The 19974-nt window shown below is 32.5% G+C and overlaps 1 protein-coding gene across 7 annotated transcripts; it reads right to left on the bottom strand.

The window, feature by feature from the left end:
• Nucleotides 1-1155: 1155 nt before the first annotated feature.
• LOC143064217 (uncharacterized) lies at nt 1156-19762 on the bottom strand. Of its 7 annotated transcripts, none has more exons than XM_076236871.1 (11): nt 19708-19762; nt 16535-16605; nt 13976-14044; nt 12997-13080; nt 10710-11545; nt 10040-10302; nt 9404-9603; nt 6500-7546; nt 5975-6098; nt 4682-4922; nt 1156-2750 (listed from the first exon to the last, which is right to left on the bottom strand). In XM_076236871.1, the coding sequence occupies exons 4-11, from the start codon at nt 13056-13058 to the stop codon at nt 2332-2334; spliced, it is 3192 nt and encodes a 1063-aa protein (XP_076092986.1). In that variant the 5' UTR covers nt 13059-13080; nt 13976-14044; nt 16535-16605; nt 19708-19762; the 3' UTR covers nt 1156-2331. The 7 variants fall into 7 exon arrangements, with proteins under 7 accessions (XP_076092986.1, XP_076092987.1, XP_076092988.1 ...); XM_076236872.1 differs by having other exon boundaries at nt 16507-16605; nt 19708-19749; XM_076236873.1 differs by having other exon boundaries at nt 16524-16605; nt 19708-19749.
• Nucleotides 19763-19974: the final 212 nt, after the last annotated feature.

The raw sequence follows: 19974 nt of genomic DNA, 5'->3' as shown, positions 1-19974 counted from the left end.
CCAATTTGAAAACGGGACCAAAAGTTAAGAATCTACATACACAGTCATGACAGTTAGATTCGGCATATCAAAGAACCCCAAGAATTCAATTTTGATGAAATCAAACAAAGTTTAATTTTGGACCCTTTGGGCCCCTTATTCTGTTGGGACCAAAACTCCCAAAATCAATACCAACCTTCCTTTTATGGTCATAAACCTTGTGTTTAAATTTCATAGATTTCTATTTACTTATACTAACGTTATGGTGCGAAAACCAAGAAAAATGCTTATTTGGGTCCCTTTTTGGCCCCTAATTCCTAAACTGTTGGGACCTAAACTCCCAAAATCAATACCAACCTTCCTTTTGTAGTCATTAACATTGTGTTTAAATTTCATTGATTTCTATTTACTTAAACTAAAGTTATTGTGCGAAAACCAAGAATAATGCTTATTTGGGCCCTTTTTTGGCCCCTAATTCCTAAACTGTTGAAACCTAAACTCCCAAAATCAATCCCAACCGTTCTTTTGTGGTCATAAACCTTGTGTCAAAATTTCATAGATTTCTATTAACTTAAACTAAATTTATAGTGCGAAAACCAAGAAAATGCTTATTTGGGCCCTTTTTGGCCCCTAATTCCTAAAATGTTGGGACCAAAACTCCCAAAATCAATACCAACCTTCCTTTTGTGGTCATAAACCTTGTGTTAAAATTTCATAGATTTCCATTCACTTTTACTAAAGTTAGAGTGCGAAAACTAAAAGTATTCGGACGCCGGACGACGACGACGCCGACGCCGACGCCAACGTGATAGCAATATACGACGAAAAATTTTTCAAATTTTGCGGTCGTATAAAAAATCAATGGATAATGACTGAGGGGGTGATAATTACCTCCTTGAAAATGAGTTTCAAACAATTATTCAACAGCATATTTATAGATATCATTAACTTACAATTTCAGTCAATTGACCACGACATAGAGGGAAGATAACCTTTATTTAAATGAGAGGCAATAACATATTAATACAAAATATCATTGACTTGCCATTGGTGTTTCCTCTTAAACTGATATTACTACAAACCTTACCAACACCAGAAACTGCACACTGACGTCTTGCTTTTGTGATTTCATCACAGGTGAAATGAAAACAGTTCAAACTATGTAAGACATATCAGAGTGAAGTCTACAGGTAAGTATTTTTTATTTCATTAATGTGATTTATACATTTCTTTTCCTTTAAATGACATGACATGATACATGATAATATGTTGGCTGCAGCTTAAAACCAATTATGTAAAAAAATCCAGTTTCAAATGAAAAACTGCAAATACATGTATGTGAAAAACGGCAAATACATGTATGTTTTCCATTCTTTACACTATAAAATTAGTTTACCCTTATACATACATTATTTAAAAGTAGTCAGGAAGTGTTTTGATGAGGGGGAAAATATTACTTCTGTTTTTTAAAGAATGAATAGTAATCTAGAAATATTTTTTTTAAAGCAGTTTCTACAGTTGTAACAAGGGAGCTCTACAATCAGGTACAATCAGTAGCCAGTACTTCGGTACTGGCATGAAAATACAGATTTTTTGTGTTATTAAATTTGTTGTTACAAAATGTTAAAAATTATTATAAATTAAGGAATGTATCTCCCTCATACAAAGCTCTGATTCCTTCCACGGATTTGGCTATACTTTTCGGAACTTTTGGATTGTAGCTCTACATCTTTTATATAAGCTTTGGATTTTACATATTTTGGCCACGAGCATCACTGAAGAGACATGTTTTGTCGAAATGCGTATTTGGTGCAGAAAAATTTGTACCGTTAATGTTATTATAGGGCCCTCAACAGTGTGCTGTACAGATAATTTTCCCTTCCTTTTTCATATTCCTATACTAGCGATTGGAATTACCACTTTCTAGTTTCTATATATGCTAGTTTTGTATAAGTTATTAAACATATCTAAGTAAGACAATTATGTAATAAAATAGCATTAGAAGTGGAATGTTGCTTCAAATCAGATATAAATGTCAAACTAAATACAATTACTACTTGTTTATTCTTTAGTCTGAAAGAACCCACCAAGTTGTAAAAAAAATCCAACTTTTAAAACAGAAACAGAAGTATTTTCTGTGAATTATAAAAGCAATATACATGTCCCTAAAACTTGAGATTTAAAAAAAAATATCCCAAAAGTGGTCTTAAATTTCATATGCTAATGATAATTGACAACTGATTTTGTAACAGTTGACATTGGTTTGAATAAAAACAAACTGATAAATTACACTTGTTAATGAAACATCCATATTGTTTTTGAAATGAAATAAAAAGATGAACTAAAATCTGACTAGAGCCAATTTATCTTTGGCTGATCAAATGATGGTTCTTGTTTAAACTGTAATGTTTCCATAGAAGCTTCAGCCACACCAGCTAATTTCATCATTATACTCTGAGCTTGTTGACCTTTGATATGAGACACACGTTTCTTTGTCTGAATTATGGGCTTAGGATTAGCGACAGTGGCATTTGGAGTAGTTCTACGAATTTCCTCTTCTATGTCAGAGTGCTTTGGAAGGTTGGCTGCTGGAATTAAGGAATATCTTCCGCTTGTTCCTTGATGTTGTGACAAACATTTGACCATTTCTTGTGGTGTCCTGCTTTTATGAATGACTATATACCCTTGCCCATCTCTCTGACGAGTGCTCACTTTCAAATCCAGAAGTTTAGCTAGGTCTGTGACTGCTTTCTTTTCAGGAACAGGCATACCTGCAATCATAAACAGCACTTAATTATTTAATATAGTGAAGCATGTAACATTCAATGTATATCCCTCCCAACCTAACCAGATGCTCTACAGGGCACAGCTTTATACGACTGCAAAGTTTGAACCCTAAACAGTTGGGGCAAGTATGGACACAACATTCAAGCTTGATACAGCTCTGATTTTGGATTGTGATTAAATAGTTGACACAACATAGGTTTCTGACAAAGAATGAATTTGGTCTAAGAACTTAAACTTAAAAACTTAAAATGTTTAAATTGGAAATTTACCTATTATGGTCCAATATCCAAAATCTAAATACATGGTTAGATTCAGCATATCAAAGAACCCCAAGAATTCAATTTTTAATGAACTCAAATAAAGTTCAATTTTGGACCCTTTAGACCTCAATGTGGACCAATTTGATAACCTGGCCTATAATCAAAAATCGAAATACATGTTTAGATTCAGCATATCAAAGAACCCCAACGATTCAATTTTTGTTGATATCAAACAAAGTTTAATTTTGGACCACGATTTGGACCAACTTGAAAACTGGCTCCATAAGCAAAAATCTTAATACATGTTTAGATTCAGCATATCAAAGAACCCCATATATCAAATTTTTGTTAAAATCAAACAAAGTTTAATTTTAGACGCCGATTTGGACCAACTTAAAAACTGGCCCCATAAGCAAAAATCTTAATACATAATTAGATTCAGCATATCAAAGAACCCCATTTATTCAATTTTTGTTGAAATCAAACAAAGTTTAATTTTGGACCCCGATTTGGACCAACTTGAAAACTGGGCCCATAATCAAAAATCTAAGTACATGTTTAGATTCAGCATATCAAAGAACCCCAAGAATTCAATTTTTGTTAAAATCAAAGTAAGTTTAATTTTGAACCCTTTGGACCTTAATGTAGTCCAATTTGAAAACGGGATCAAAAATTAAGAATTTACATACACAGTTAGATTCGGCATATCAAAGAACCCCAATTTTTCAATTTTTGATGAAATCAAACAAAGTTTAATTTTTTACCCTTTGGTCCCCTAATTCCTAAACTGTGGGGACCAAAACTCCCAAAATCAATCCCAACCTTCCTTTTGTGGTCATAAACCTTGTGTTTAAATTTCATAGATTTCTATTTACTTATACTAAAGTTATTGTGCGAAAACCAAGAAAAATGCTTATTTGGGCCCTTTTTTGGCCCCTAATTCCTAAACTGTTGGCACCAAAATTCCAAAAATCAATCCCAAACTTCCCTTTTGTGGTCATAAACCTTGTGTTTAAATTTCATAGATTTCTATTTACTTAAACTAAAGTTAAAGTGTGAAAACCAATGTGTCTTCTGACGACGACAACGCCAATGTCATACCAATATACGACCGCAAATTTTTTTATAATGATATAAAAGCTTCATGTTAATCCTACAACTGAAAGAGTTGAGATGTATGCTCTTTCTTCTTTTTTTTTAAGTGAACTGTTATGGTGTATATTTTCTGAGAAACTTTTTTTTTTATGTTTTTCACCTCATCATCTCCCTTTAATGCCAGTCGGTGGTGTTACAACTTACAGAGTCTAACTGAAATTTATTATTTCCTGCTAAGTTTATCTCTATTAGCATTTAATATTGTTGTCTACATGTTTGTACTTTTTTAGAAGCTTCAATTTTTTGATTTTATTGAACACATATCATATATTTAAGAAAGCAGACCAACTATTAAACTATATATTGTATTGTGAGGTCTACTGCATAATGAAGGAGAAAGTTTTATAAAAGTTATTTTGTTAATAGATATCTTCTTACTAAAAGTAATTATTGTTATTTTTTTATTTGATTTCTAACAAATTGTTGCAACCTTCACTGGTGGATGGATAAAATAAAGAATAATATAATCAGTGCATGTAAGTAAAACAAAGTTTACATACCAGGACCAAATATGAGCTCATCAAGTGTGAAATTATTATTGAATGTGTTCAGAATTTCCTCAACAATTTTCATCACCCATTTGTTGGGAGGAGCTAAAGGTATTGGTTCCCCTTCCTTCACCTCCTTTGGAGGTTCCTCAGGTTTGACCTCTTCCTCACCACTGGCCTGCATGACAGCATCAGCCTTTGATGCTATATTCTCATAGGCAATCCATAGTTTACTATCGTCTCTTCTCAAAATCTGTAGATGACAAACCAAGAAGAAATAGACACAATACATACATTATCACACATAGATTCACATAAAATATAACATGCATGTTCAAAAGTAAATTAAGATGCAGGAATGTAAAGATTTTTTATTATTAACCTTGAATTTAATGCAATTGTGCAAAAGAAAAAGTATTAGACACATAAAAAAAAACCTTTTCTGCTGATTATACTATACTGGAACATATTGAAAATAAAAATCTGCAACATAACAGATATCTATGTTCATATTAAAAAATCTGATCACTGTTTATACTGCTTACAAAGACTGGTAAGCTTACTGAAAAAAAGAATCATTTTAAATAACATGCAGTGCTGAAATATGACCCTTTATGCAATAATTGTTCAATAACCTGTCATTGGTAAAATGTTGATAGTTATCAAAGGTACCAGGATTATAATTTAGTACGCCAGACGCGCGTTTCGTCTACATAAGACTCATCAGTGAGATAGTGACGCTCAAATCAAAATATTTATAAAGCCAAACAAGTATAAAGTTGAAGAGCATTGAGGATCCAAAAGTCCAAAAAGTTGTGCCAAAAACGGCTAAGGTAATCTATGCCTGGGATAAGAAAATCCTTAGTTTAGAAGTGACCAAAAATAAATTATCAGACTTGGTGTCAATTACATTGGAATGTAATTATTTAAATTACACCTTACATGGCAAAAATGCTCAATTACACTAATTACACAGTTTCTGAAATGTAATTAATTAAATTACAATTACTTTACTAAAGTAATTAATTAAATTACACATTACATTTCATCATAATGTTTTTTAACAATATTATACATGTATATATAATGCATGTGTAAAATATTCATGTAAGCATAGTTTAAGCATTGCATTTGTAATTAGTAATTTTAATGTTTTGTCATTTAGTCTGCATCTCTCTCAGTCTGGTCTGAACACTTTGGTCACCAAATGGTTAATTTTTGAAAGATATTCCATACAGTGATAGTATGTGTATTGCTGATATCTTCCCTAATAATTAAATTGCTTTGAACATGACTAAGACTAACCTTGACCACACTTTGTGTTTCATACAATCTAAACAAAGCATCGGCAGCTGCCAAGTTCCTTACAGTACCCTTACTTGGTCCATAGGCTTCTCCAATGTGTTGTCCTTGTAATTTGATCTCACATCTGGAAGGAAAACATGGAATGTCTCTCACCTATAACTCACATTGAAAGTAGTACTGTGTGCTTCAATATTGCAATCTGTCCAAGCAACCAATTTTATGATTTTGACCGTGAAAATTGAAAAAAAAAATCAAATATGTTTTTAGGTTTTTAACATATAATAGAATTGAATATTTAAAAAATAATAATTCCCTGGTGGTACTTTGCTTACACAAAATAGGTACCTACTTACAATGACTTTACAGTAAAACAAATTATGCTAGACTAGTACATGTAGTATATAGTTATGCAAATGGCCTAAACTATTCTTGACCCAACAACCAATTTGACTATTATCGTGAACATCTATAAACATTAATCATATGTAGGTTACTGGTACCTAATTACTATAATCTTAATCTTACTTAAAGAGACTTCCATCTGCTTCAATATTCCACTGAAGTAGCATGCCATTTAAGGTAGCACTGTAATTTAGTATACAGAATGCCTGCCTTTTCCTATCCATGGCCCAGTCATCATGTTCTAAAATGACAAATGTCTCCACAGTCTTCTTTGCATCATCTGGATTATGTCTGTACCTTTTCAAACCAGCCATGTTAGAGTCAATGTTATGCTTTCCTTCTCCTTTCACCCAAACATCCACAATGTTTGGATCATTAGTATCTTCAGGCTTAAGACGTTTGTGTTCTCTCAGAATATAATCACTGGTGGATGTAGAGAGTGTATCGTATGCACTGTTGTAAGCCTCCATCTGTGATTCTTTCCTCCTTTCTGACTCTCCTGTACCAATAAGTACATTATCCAAGTATAGTTCACAGATAAGATTACCTGTTGACCCATCCTCCACACTTTTCCTGTAGATACAAGTTGGAGTAAGTCCCAAATGGAGGGCACTACAATCAATAGTGTTTATATTGTTCTCTTGAAACTGAGTGTCCTTGACAATTCCCATTAGGGCTGTTAATTTTTCTTCTAAGGTCATATTTTTCTTGACATCAGGAGAACTGAAGAGAGCTTTCTCACTATTAATAAAGTCTTCTTCATCAGGAATACCTCTCAATATTTCATGGATTGGTTTATCACTAAAACTTTCATAAGCCATAGCATATGTTGCTGCCTTTGTTTCTTTCCTTTTTGGACCAGTTGAGTGTGCAATGACAATACCTTCAATGGTCAATGTTCCCCTGAAAATCATCTTGCCTGTTGGCAGTCTAGCCTGTCTATCCTCATATTTATGATCCATTCCACATTTAGAAGCAGTAACAGCTTGTTCAATGGCTCCAATTTTTGATTCAGGTAATTTTTCATAGGTTTTGAGGTAATGGACCAGTTTTACAAACCCTTCTTCTTTTGTAGCTAAAGTTGTTGCTATCAGTTCTTGTTTCTGTAAAGCATTAGATGCTTGCTTACTGATGTCCATATCCTTATCTAATGAACTGCTTAATTCATTTCTACAAAATGAATTAAAAAAAAATTCAAAACTTGAAGTATTAAACATGCAAATAATTCCATACTAAACACTTCCTTGCTTATATTTACAGGTAAGGAAAAAAATACACTTATTGCTTTTAAGATGTCCAACAAACACCATAATCACTCAAGAGTCAGGCCAAAAAAAAATATATGTCTGTTTCCTGTTTCCCGACCGACCCTGACTCAAACCCCCCGACCCTAGATCTTTTTATTCAAATCCGGAAAAAAATCGTTTCCGGTCCGATCCAGATCCGTATTTTACAATCAAAATGGCTGCTCCCAGCATAAATGTGCTACAATTAAGGTTTAAAAAATGTCTGCACTGGGAGGATTATTCAATTAAAGCTTCTTTAAAGGGATTAAATCATTTTGGGGTACAGGACCCTAACCAAACATGACATGTAACCGACTGCAAATCTGACAGGGAGTGCAAAAATAAAAAAAAAAAAAAAAAAAAAAAAAAAAAAAAAAATCCCGACCTACCGACCCTGATTTATTTGCCTTGGAAGCAGGAAACAGACATATATTTTTTTTTGGCCTCAGCAAAATGATTGAGCACCTGGAATGGCCATCTCTAGAAAAAAGGCGAAAAGACTTAGACTAACTATGCTCTATAAAATAGAATACAACAAAGTGGCTGTAACTAAGGAAGGTCGTCTTATGCAACCAACACGACTGTCAAGGAACATGCACGACAAAAGTTTCCAAATTCAAGCATGCAGAAGTGATTACAGGAAATACTCATTTTTCCCCGAGAACGATCAGGGATTGGAACGCTCTCCCTCCTGGGGTAGCATCAGCACTGTCAGTCGAGGCTTTTAAAGCCTCGCTGACAAAGCTGAACTATATTATTAAATTGGGGGTTCGGAGATGGTTTGTATGCACACCTACGTCATGGCATAATAATCAGCTCGTTGATTGTGGCCATTATCAGGCAGAAAAAGAAGCAGAAGATTTAGGCATAATATATGTTCCTTTTGTGTGAATGTAACACACTTAAATGTAAAACAATGCAAGCTGTACATAATGTAAAAGTTTATATCTTTATGCTTCTCATTTGTAAATTTTGTAATCTTACATAGAATAATTTGAGTCATTGCTAAATCCAATGATCTATTAGTGTTTTCAACTGATTCCTTTTTTAGGTTGTTTAGCTTTGAAATTACCGGGGATAAAGACGATTGTGTATTCATGTCATGCTTCAAAAAAGGCAGCAACAATATTAATAGCTGAAAGTGGTTTTTAATCATGCATGTGCACAATAATTTATTTTTTCAACAGTAGTCTATGTTCAATGATCTTTTTTCTTCAACATAGTCATTTTAATGGAACTGAAGCATTGAAATAATATGAATGCATGTACTTTTTAAATAAATAATAAATATTATTGTAATGCAATATAATATTTCCCACAGAACGTAACCAAGAGTTAGCGTGCAATAAATTCTAATATTGCACTAGTGCAATAAATCTTCAAAATTCATGACATCATCAACGTTTAAATCTTAGTTTAAACCAATTTTTACTGTCAAATATTATATTGCTATACAATGAAAGGGTTATTGCATGAATATTGGGGAATATTGTCCCTCGTAGAACATATATTGCACTCGCAAGCTCGTGCAATATAGAATTCTACTCGGGACAATATTCCCCAATATTCATGCAATAACCCTATAGTACCATATCTAAAAAAGCTTTTATATCAATCATATAACTTTACCTTTACAAGTCCAAAATTAATCATACATAAATATTGTATTAAAATGAATTATCTTTTTGTTTTTTACTTTGTGAATGTTTGTATTTTTGATTTGTTACATAGTCAATCTCACCTGATGGCATCAGGACCAGGGTCTATACCAGAATATATTTCAGCAACTGTCTTTAATTTTAGTATATCTAAACCTTTAGAATATGTGTCATGTTTGACCTCCTTCTTGTTGCCACCAACAGACCTAGCTAGAAATACTCCAGACAGATGCAGACATCCTGTATACATCCATTTGTTGGCAACTTTCATAAGCTCTTCACACTAAAACAAAACCATAAAAATTACAACAGTAATGTGTTTTATTTGTGCAAAAATGATAATAATTTAAGAAAAGCACAAAAAAATCATACTAACAAATGTATTAAAACAATAATTTCCCAGCAAGCAATTTTGGAAAGATGTCCGACATCAATTGTATTAAGAAGTCACTTTTTATTTTATTCCATCTATAAATATTTCAAATAATATCATGTTTGTTTTTAACAAACAATGAACATAATACCCTGTATAGCGAACATAATCTTTGGGGCCCTTTATAGCTTGTTCGGTGTCAGCAAAGGCTCCGTGTTGAAGGGCGTACCTTGACCTATAATGGTTTAGTTTTATAAATTGTTATTTGGATGGAGAGTTGTCTCATTGGCACTCATAATACATCTTCCTATATCTATATGCATCAAATCATACATTATGTGAGTACCTTGTATTCTGTCTTTAAACCCAATTTGCTTCCAGTAATTCCATTTTCTATTGTTTGGATGGCATTGACCTTTGAGACATCAGTTTGCAAGAACAAACAGAATCTACGAATCTTTTCAGCTGTTGACATCTGGGAGACATCTAATCTTGCTACATTAGCCATACTGTGTACTGGAGGTACAGAGGTTTGTTTCATCCCACCTCGTTTTTTCGCAAAACCTCCAATCTGGTTTGGTGGCATTCCTGGTTTATTTTGCTGAATTCCTATAAATTAAAATTGTATATAACAGATCAAACATGTGGATTGGCATTTCAATAGTCCTTTCAATTTACTGAAGAAGCAATAATAACTCGTCTTTTTTGTTTCACAATCATCAGATCTGTTGCATTTTGATAATGTAACAAAGTAACTTTCCTAAAATACCAGCTTGGAGTTTCAATATGTACTTTTCTTTATGAAGTAAACAAGGAAAAGAACAACCACATAAAACTTTATACTGTGATGAGCAGAGGAGTATACCTCGACTATTTTATTGGGGTTTGTGTTTTGCTCAGGCTGGTTTTCTGTGTCCTGGGTTTTTTTTAATCCATACCCCCTATTGGACTGTCTCTCACTTCACTTGCTATTTTCTTTTTTAATTATCATGTAAGTCAATTAGCAGTTGATTTACCTTGATTTCCTCTTCCTCTGCCACCTCTTTGTCCTCGACTTTGACCTCGATCAAAACTACCTCTACCTCTTCCTCCTCCACGACTTTGACCTCTACCGCGATCACCACCTCCTCTACCACGGTCACCACCTCCTCTTCCACGGTCACTACCTCCTCTTCCACCTCTCTTAAAACCTCCTCCTCTTTGATTTTCACTCTTTGGTGGATAACTACTATATCCCATATCCTGCCAGCTAGAAGTCTCCTCCCATGATGAAGGTCCATCCCATGAAGAACCACCCGAACTCCATGGTGATGGTCCTTGTCCCCATGGCTTAGTAGACTGCCCACCTCCACCTCCTCGTCCACCTCTACCACCACCCCTGTTGGGTTTACTTCTTTTGGCACCACCGCCACCTCCACGACTCCACTGGTTATAATCCTTCTCTATGGGAACATCCTGTGAAAAGTCATAACCTTGAGAATACATACTCTGTCCACCATACCCTTGACTTTGCTGCTTAATAGGTTTTGGTGGTATCTGTTTAGGTAGGCTTCCATCAGGGTTAAATGAACCAGCTTCATCAAAGAAAGAACTCCAACTGTTACCTCCCATCTCAGATTCCTGAGCTACACCTCCTCCTTGTTCGTTATATCCACCAGTATAAGACTGATTGTAATTTTGATATGGATCTTGTTTCCGGTAGTTAGAAGATGGAGGTTCCATTCCTCTATATGATGGATCAGATGGATATCCTCCCATACCATACATATCATCATCCTGGAAAGGTCTTTTCCTCCACTGACCACCTCCCATCATGTCATCTTCATCCATTTTATTTTCTTCAACTTCCAAACTGAAAAATACATTATGCAAATTGTTAATCATGTAATAATTATTTTCATGTTTATACTATATACAAATTATGGTTGGTGTAACTTGTAAACTTCCTGCAACTACACACTGATTGCCACCAGACAGGCAAGAACCCTTTCACAACTTTTATGCATACTAACTATCATGACTATGTTGAAAATACACCTTCTTTACGTGATGTATAAATCTGTTTTATTACACTGAATACCAATTTATATTGTTATATTAAACATATACCCCTGTAGTGGTGGGAAATGAACAATATTCATCTCAATTTTTATAACAAAAATCTTATATAAACTAGCTATCAACCAATCAAAATGCAAGAAACTTAAATGTAATGTGTATGAGGTGTAATTATAGTGTGTTGAAGACATTAATCCTTGTATCATGTATTGATAAGAGGTGTGTAACATTTTGGTTTGAGGATCAAAATTTAGGGGTTCATTGTACTTTCAGATGATTTATTTAGTCCCCTAATATCATCTCCAGAATAAATTTATGTAATTCCTGTATTTCAATGCAGAGATATTTTGATTCATGCAGAACTTACAAGATTTAGTCAAATGATTTCAAGAGTAACATGCGAGTCAAATTAACAAGATATGGATTAATCATCTATTATACTGTCTGAAATTTAGAGCTTTACACATTAAGAAGTAGCTTTTACTGTGCTGCTAGCAAAATAAGAATCCAGTTTTCTTATCTTCTAAGACATTAGTGCATGTTAGACTATTTAATAATATTAATAGTTAATTTGTAACAATTTAAATAACTTTAAAAATAAAACAGAACAAAAAAAACTAAAGTTGTATGTGCCAATCAAAGCACCCAGAATGAGCTAAATTATAACAATCATAACATAAGAAATAAAATAAAATTCTGCTGACACGGAGATACGTTTAGCCTGTATGTGGTTTTGAAAAAATGCACATGTTAAATTTCAAATAGCAATTCTTCATCATGCAAAATATGCAAAATTTCAAAGTCATTGAACCATGACTAAATGTTCATGGCAAAATAATTTGGCACTGGTACCAACACCTAAACAGCACACCCAGCCTATCAAGATATGACAATATCAGGTTATTCTATGTTATCTCATAATTAATTTTGATTTAATAAATTCACATTTAATTTAAGGGTGAATTTCTGCACTATACCACAGCAACTATTATTAATTGGTGAACAATCTAAATTACAACCCAGGGCTAATAGTTATATGTTACCTAAATTTTAACTCCAGATTGACAACATTAAATACAGACTGAAAGTTTAAAACAGTTCTGTTAAAAGATATTGTTCTGACACTTCATTGAAAGAAAATCTGTGTTTTCTAAGTTTCCCAATTTAAGGTTAAGATAAATTCTTCTTTGAGCAAGAAATAATAACTATTAAAACAAATATTATCCCAAAATTTTCCACCATTACCTTTTTATTCTAACACACATAGTCCCATCTTCTTTGAATCCTCGGTATAGCTGGAAGGCCATTCCCAACCCAATAACCCTTTACCTAAAAAAGTGTAAAAAGATGGGGGGAAATAGAGACCCTAAAAGAGTCAGTGTCACTCACCATTGCCTATGTTCATCTTCAACAATAACCACAATTGAGGACAATTCTATAAGATTTTTTACTTTCTATCCAGATAATAGGCAAAAATGAAGGGAAAAAAGGCTATAACTCCTGAAATAACTTTGCTAACAGTTTTGATGTAAATTGTCAATTAGCATAATTAGTAGATCTAAAAGTTTTCACTGTCTACAGCATTTTTCAAGATAAAAGAAAAACTTGCAATTTACCTCTGTAAAGATGTCTTTATTCTAGTCTTAACCATGCATATATATGTCTGCCAGATTTTTTTGCAGGCTGAATCATCAGACAAACTTTATTTAACTAAATACCCCAAGGATGATTGTGGTAAAGTTTGGTCCCAATTTAAGAGATGATGATGGATGGATGATAGACATCCAGCAGCAAATCAAATGCACATTAAGGGCAAGAATATCACCCAGTTTTGTACTTGACCAACACACAGAGCAGCATTTTTAACATACTTCTGTCTACAACAAGTCATGTTACCTTTCCCATAACAATATTTGGATGCAGATCCAACAAGTCTTTGCTCTTAATACTTAATGCTGTGTGCTTAACTGAGAAGTTGCATATACATATTTTTAAATCTTTGGTTTGATCTGACAGGGGTTCAAACCTACAATCTCCAGCACTCAAGGTGAACATGCAAGACCACCATGATTATTGAACAAATCAGTAACTCACTTGACCAATGGGTTAGGTGAGCTAAAAAGAGTCTTTGATGCATCATGGTATTTAGGCATATCAAACTTTAAGCCCAAAAAATTCTACAACAGTCTATTCATATTTCAATTTTGTTCATGTAGTGCATTACCTATGCCTGAAAGGATCCGAGAGAGACGAACGTCACACTGTGACTCTAATAACCAACCAGTTGCTGTACCTATGTGAAGAAAAGGAAGAAAAATTATCCACAACAATTTTTAGATAAATTTTTATGGTACAAATTCATAGTACCTAAATGTTATATATATATAATTTTATTTTGGATGTAACACGTTTTCTGATTGGCTGACGTTATTTTGTTATCAGCCCATAGACATAATTTAGTCATGTGACCGTGACGTCATTAACGGTTTTTCATGGTTTTCTACGGTTTAAAATAGAATTTAGAAATAAATTATAAGAAATGACTGTAATATTTATTCTGTCTATTCAAAATAACATAAAAAATGTGGTGCACACTGTTAAATAACCCGCTACGCACGTTATTCAGTGATCACCAATTTTTTGTTATTTTTTCATAGACTGAAAAAAATATTACAGTCATTCCTTAAATAAATTTGGAATTTGTTTACACAATTCTTAACATGCTACATAAAATAAAATAGTTTGGGCAATAAAATTTTAAGTTTTAAAATCTGGAATAAAACCTCGAAGAACAATTTGAGTCAGTGCATATACTGGTATGTATTAATCAATATTCTTTTAAATGCATAATGGCTAGACAAAATATATAATAATTCATATTCAAATATTTCTCTTTATATTGTGATTTTCTTGTGTTATACTATCGTGTTAATAGTATAAACCTCAATCAGAGGTGTATGAACAAGCCATATACATTTTGTACACATGCATGTAAAAGAAAATGCAAAAATAGAAATCAAAATGAAAGTTTAAAATTACAGTGCCATAAAAAAGATTGTTTCTATAATTATCTTCTATGTTTGAGTCATTTCATCATCAGAAAAAAAATCGAAAATTAGAGTCAATCTTGTGATGTTATTATTCAGCTACATGTACATGTACACAAAATGTAGTACAGCTAGTCTGTATCATTTACCTTTAAGACAATATAGTGTGATTGCCAATGAGACAACTCGTCATCAACATAAGGGTTTTCAGATTTGACATAAAACAGAGCAATGGATTTGTTTTTTCTCATGCATATTATAATATTATACAAGTCTTGTCTATCTAGTTAATGACATTTTATTGAAGCTGGATATACAGATTATTAATCAAAAACTTGTTCATGAAGACTTATTAAATGAATTATATACATTTTTTTTTACCAAACTTTGAAAAGAAAAAGTGCAATCTTTTCAATTAAATGCAATATAAAGAAATAACACAACAGATGCAGAAAATTGTGAAATAAGCGTTGAACTGTAAATTTAGAATTATCATATCATAGGTGATATATTGTATTTTATAAATATCATGTTTAGAATATTTTCTTTTGTATTTAGTGTTGTAGATCACTACTGTAAATACAAAAGAAAACAAGAAGATATTCTTTTTTAAACCACAGAGATTTTAAGTTATATTCAACCCAACTAAGTGGATGAAATGTTAAATACAATTCAATGATTCCTTATTGTACAAGCTACAATGTATCTCTTCCTCTGAAATATCATTCTATTGTACAATATGCAGACAAGGTCCTAAAACCAATGTAAGTGCAAATGAGTTACTTGTATTTACCCATATACATCCACATTTTGTTTGTTCATTTGGCAAAACATTTGCATGAAGCACTATTACTCCTTTTTTATCATGAATACTGGAAATTCAGAAATTATTGTGTGTATTTATTATTGTTATTTTGTCATTTTTGAATAAAAAGCGATTTTTATTTTTGCGATATTGAGAAAAAATCCTGTTTAATTCATTAAAAAAAAATCAAAATGCTACTTCAAATCATTGCAATTATAACAATGTTGCATTTTTTGCAATAATAATAACCTCACAATAATTTCTGAATATATAGCATACAAGTACTAAATAAATGTGTATAATTGTTGAAAACTTGATTGTAAATCTGAATTACTTTTCTTTTTTCACCAAGACACTTGGTTTTTTTTTATTACTTAATAGTTGAATCGAATACTTGTGTAACATGTAATTAAATTAAAATCTTATAAATATCAAATGAGATGTAATATAACCATATTTAGCAAATACATGTACATACAATATTTATTTGTGTGAAATCAGAAATATATTTCCAGTCTCTGCATTTTGCCTTATAACTGAGAAGCAGAAAATCTAGGGTTTGGTTCAACTCAAAGTTGTTACTGAACAAAACCCTGAGATTTTTTCAATTATAAATATGTTTTTCTTAAAAGTTAACAAAGAATTATTTCTTAATGATTAAATTTTGCCTCTGTAATTTAGAGGTATTTTAAAAAACATCTGAGTTTTGCCAATTTTGTTCATTGCTAAATTGGTTATTTTTTTAAACAACACATCCACACGTCATGCCAGAATGCAATTCATTGATCGCAGTATTCTAACAAGACGTGAAACAACTGAGAAGTTACTGCACCATAGGTAGCCCTTTGCCTTGCCATGTTCATACACTTTCCAAACATACACACTGAAAGGCTTGTAGCACACCTGTTTGGTGCAGTTACCTGCTCCTTACTTCTGGATTTGATCCACTAGGTGGCAGTAAATTGCCAATTAGTTTTCCTTCTTATTCTGTTTGCTGACAACCTGACAAGAGAAAATTGAACATGATAGCACAAATTAAACAGTAGCATCAGGTCATTTCAATTTATCGGTCGCTTTAACTTACATTTTGACATTGTGTCATTAATTGTCATGTTTCTGCATTTCAGTTGAATTGTTTATTGACATAAAACATATTAACTGCAAAATCAAATTTCATTTGTATCACCAATAGTTCAAAGTAAGATTCTGTTTTAATATAAATATCATTTTTTATTCTGACAATGGTATAATGTCATATCATCTCATATGACATCTAACTAATTTTCAAAAAGTGATTGTAAATATCTGACATAATCTAAATCTGTGTGTATTAGCTAGCTAAGTAGCTTTCTGTAACAGATGATTTTATTTTACTCTTGTAAATAGCATGTGTCCTCTTTTATATTAAGTAATTGGTCATGATCATTCTGTTAGAAGCTAAACTGAAGCTTTTTATTATGTTTTACTTTGATGATACAATTTATACATGTATCATCTATATACATGTATTAAAAATAGATTTGTGTGCATGTAAAACTGGTTTTCACCCAAACACTTTTAGTGCCTGTTCCAAGTCAGGCCAGTCTGGTCATTCGGTATTTGCTGATTGTTGGTATCTTTATTTATAATTCTATATATACATGTATTCTCCTATGTGGCTGTTGATGTGGTCTGTTTTACTACTTTCTAATATCAATTTTAATTTCTGTCAATCTTTTTATGCATTATTCAAATATCTATTGTTCTCACAACACTTCAAATATTTATATCAAATAATGACATGGTTTCATGTATTTGTTTCTATTTTTCAATATCCCCATTGATTGATTGTATGTTTGGTTCTTGTTTAACATCCTGTGGTAAATATTTCATTCATATTCAGAATAGAATGAATTATCAATTTTATTACTGCACATGTTTTTTACTGGTTCAAAAGAAGAAAACTTGGACTGCCACTGAAAAGTAATGGTACATGCATCTATACTGGATTTGGCAGAAATTCTGCCTTGCAATAGATATCATAATAAACTTTTTACAGTTCATGCAAGGATTTTTTTAACAATGAAGATTGTAAATGCACTCACCCTACACTTGGCTTTGTTTTTATTTCCTTAGTATTTCTGACTTAATGGCATAAGTTTTGGTTTAAAAATATCTCAATGACTGATTGTTTATATGAGTCGTCCATTGGAAAATAAGATGTTTTCAGAGGGATCAAGATACCCAAATAATTCAGGCGAAAACTCATTATATTCTTCTGCTCTACAATGACTACAATTAATGCCTGAAGGTATTGTAAATGAAAAGTTTACTAATTAATTATTCAAAATAAGCTCAGAACAGGAGACTTCCATAGGTAGGGGCTTATTATGACAGGTAAGGATAAAAGTACAATTTTGTTAATCAATATATACATATATCATGTATATCTGTATATATATATATTTATAAAAACGAACATTCAAAAATTAATTTCATTTACCTGTGTACATGGTGTATATTATTGTATATGGCGGCTTTTGGTTCAAGGTAATTGCCAGGTTGGTGTTTTTTTTTTATTGTTTAACATCTCATAGCTGTATACTACTGTTGCCTTTATTTCTTCATGTGCCCTTATTTTATTGATTGTATCATCAGGTTTTTTTAAATCAAATGTATTCGCTCAGTGTTTGTTCAGTAGTGTTAATATGTGTTTTGATTAAGTTCCATTAAACATGTTAAACACAATTGTTACCAGAGAGGGTGCACCTCAAAGATTTAACCTTACATTTTTATATTTTGTAATCACATTGTGTCATACATGTAGATCAAATTTATTCATTCAGTGTATGTTCACTTGTATTTATGTCTTTTGCTTGGATTTAGCCATTTTAATTGGTATCTTGTAGTGTGTCTTTCTGTATATGTTGTGATGTTACACTATTGTTTTTGCACCTGTCCTAAGTCAAGAACCTGTTGTGTTCTCGTTTGCTGATGTGATTCATAATAATATATATGTGTTTTTTGTTTTTTATTTAGATTAGCTGGATTCTTTTTCTCGTTTGAATGATTTTACACCAGTAATTTTTGGGGCCCTTTATAGCTTGCTGTTTAATGTGAGCCAAGACTCCAAGCCTTCATGTTGAAGACCATACTTTGACCTGTAATGGTTTATTTATAGAAATTGTTATTTAGATAGCGAGTTGTCTCATTGGCACTGATAACACATCTTCTTCTATCTTTTGTTTTTATTTTTACACCTTTTGCAAGAACGTTAAACAGGGAAAAATGTCCATCATAAATAATTTTTAAAAAAAGAGTTAATTTAACTTTTGTTACACAAATTGCAATTACTTATTATAATACACCTTATCGCTATTTGTCCGCCATTGCTGGATATCACACAGGTTCCCGTAATATTTTGACGTCATAAAACAAAATATCTGACGCCACAATGGAAAAGTGATTGTTGTATGCGCCAAAAGTTCAAGCGGCCGGATCAGCCAGGATTAGCGATAAGGTGTATTCTATTTAAGTTAAGCCTTAAAATTCTTTTGATAACCTAAACCACAGGGGCGCGTATCAGATGTTTTGGGGCAGAAATATATGCCAGTCGACTTGTATGCATTATACATTGTGTCAATACTAATACCAGTAATAGCGTACACAATCAACAATGTATAAAGCCTACCAAATATATGGCAGTCGACTGGTATGCGTTATACATTGTGTAAATAGTGTACGCTATCAACACAATGTGAATGTATAATAGTGTACGCTATCAACACAATGTGAATGTATAATAGTGTACGCTATCAACAAAACAATATGTATAACGTATACCAGTCGACTGGCAGGCATATATATTTCCGCCCCAAAACATCTATGATACGCGCCCCTGTGGCTAAACCGGCACAAGATTATAAACATTGACATTGTACACTTTTTTGTCACAAAACTTGTCAAAAGGGTAATTGATCGTTTATCATCCATTAACAGATCAAGGTTCAATATGCGTATAATTTTTCGTTAATGCTATGTTGAGACTATTAAAAGGGTCAGTGGAATATCAAATAGGAGCTTTGAATGGTTAAATATCCTCAATGCTTTTTTTTGCAAAAATACCTTTCTTCATCGCCGTGTTTTGGAACCCGGATGGAGGTACCGTGTGTAAAAGTTTAATTTATTCGGATAAAAATCCGGAATCAGAAATTGACTTTTGCTAATGAGGGGGGATAGGACCTTTATCGGGACTCCGGGATCGGGTGTTTTTAAGCTCGCGATTTCGGGATTGACCCTTTCGGGATCCGGGAATTCTTTTTTGCGAATTTCGGGACCTCGGGATTTTGTGTTTTTAAGCCCGGGATTTCGGGATTTAGTTTTTTCAAGCCC

Source organism: Mytilus galloprovincialis, chromosome 2 (genome assembly GCF_965363235.1).
Source record: "Mytilus galloprovincialis chromosome 2, xbMytGall1.hap1.1, whole genome shotgun sequence".
Classification (NCBI taxonomy): domain Eukaryota; kingdom Metazoa; phylum Mollusca; class Bivalvia; order Mytilida; family Mytilidae; genus Mytilus; species Mytilus galloprovincialis.
The sequence above is the reverse complement of the archived record's forward strand: the minus strand, read 5'-3'. Positions and strand labels throughout refer to the sequence as shown.

Bases quoted from the DNA above. Each gene is read 5' to 3' on its own strand.
- LOC143064217 (XM_076236871.1), bottom strand. From the start codon at position 13,058: ATGGCCTTCCAGCTATACCGAGGATTCAAAGAAGATGGGACTATGTGT. The intron at 4,923-5,974 runs GTTAGTCTTAGT...TGTCATCTACAG, and splicing joins AAACACAAAGTGTGGTCAAG to ATTTTGAGAAGAGACGATAG. The intron at 2,751-4,681 runs GTATGTAAACTT...TTATGATTGCAG, and splicing joins TGAGCTCATATTTGGTCCTG to GTATGCCTGTTCCTGAAAAG.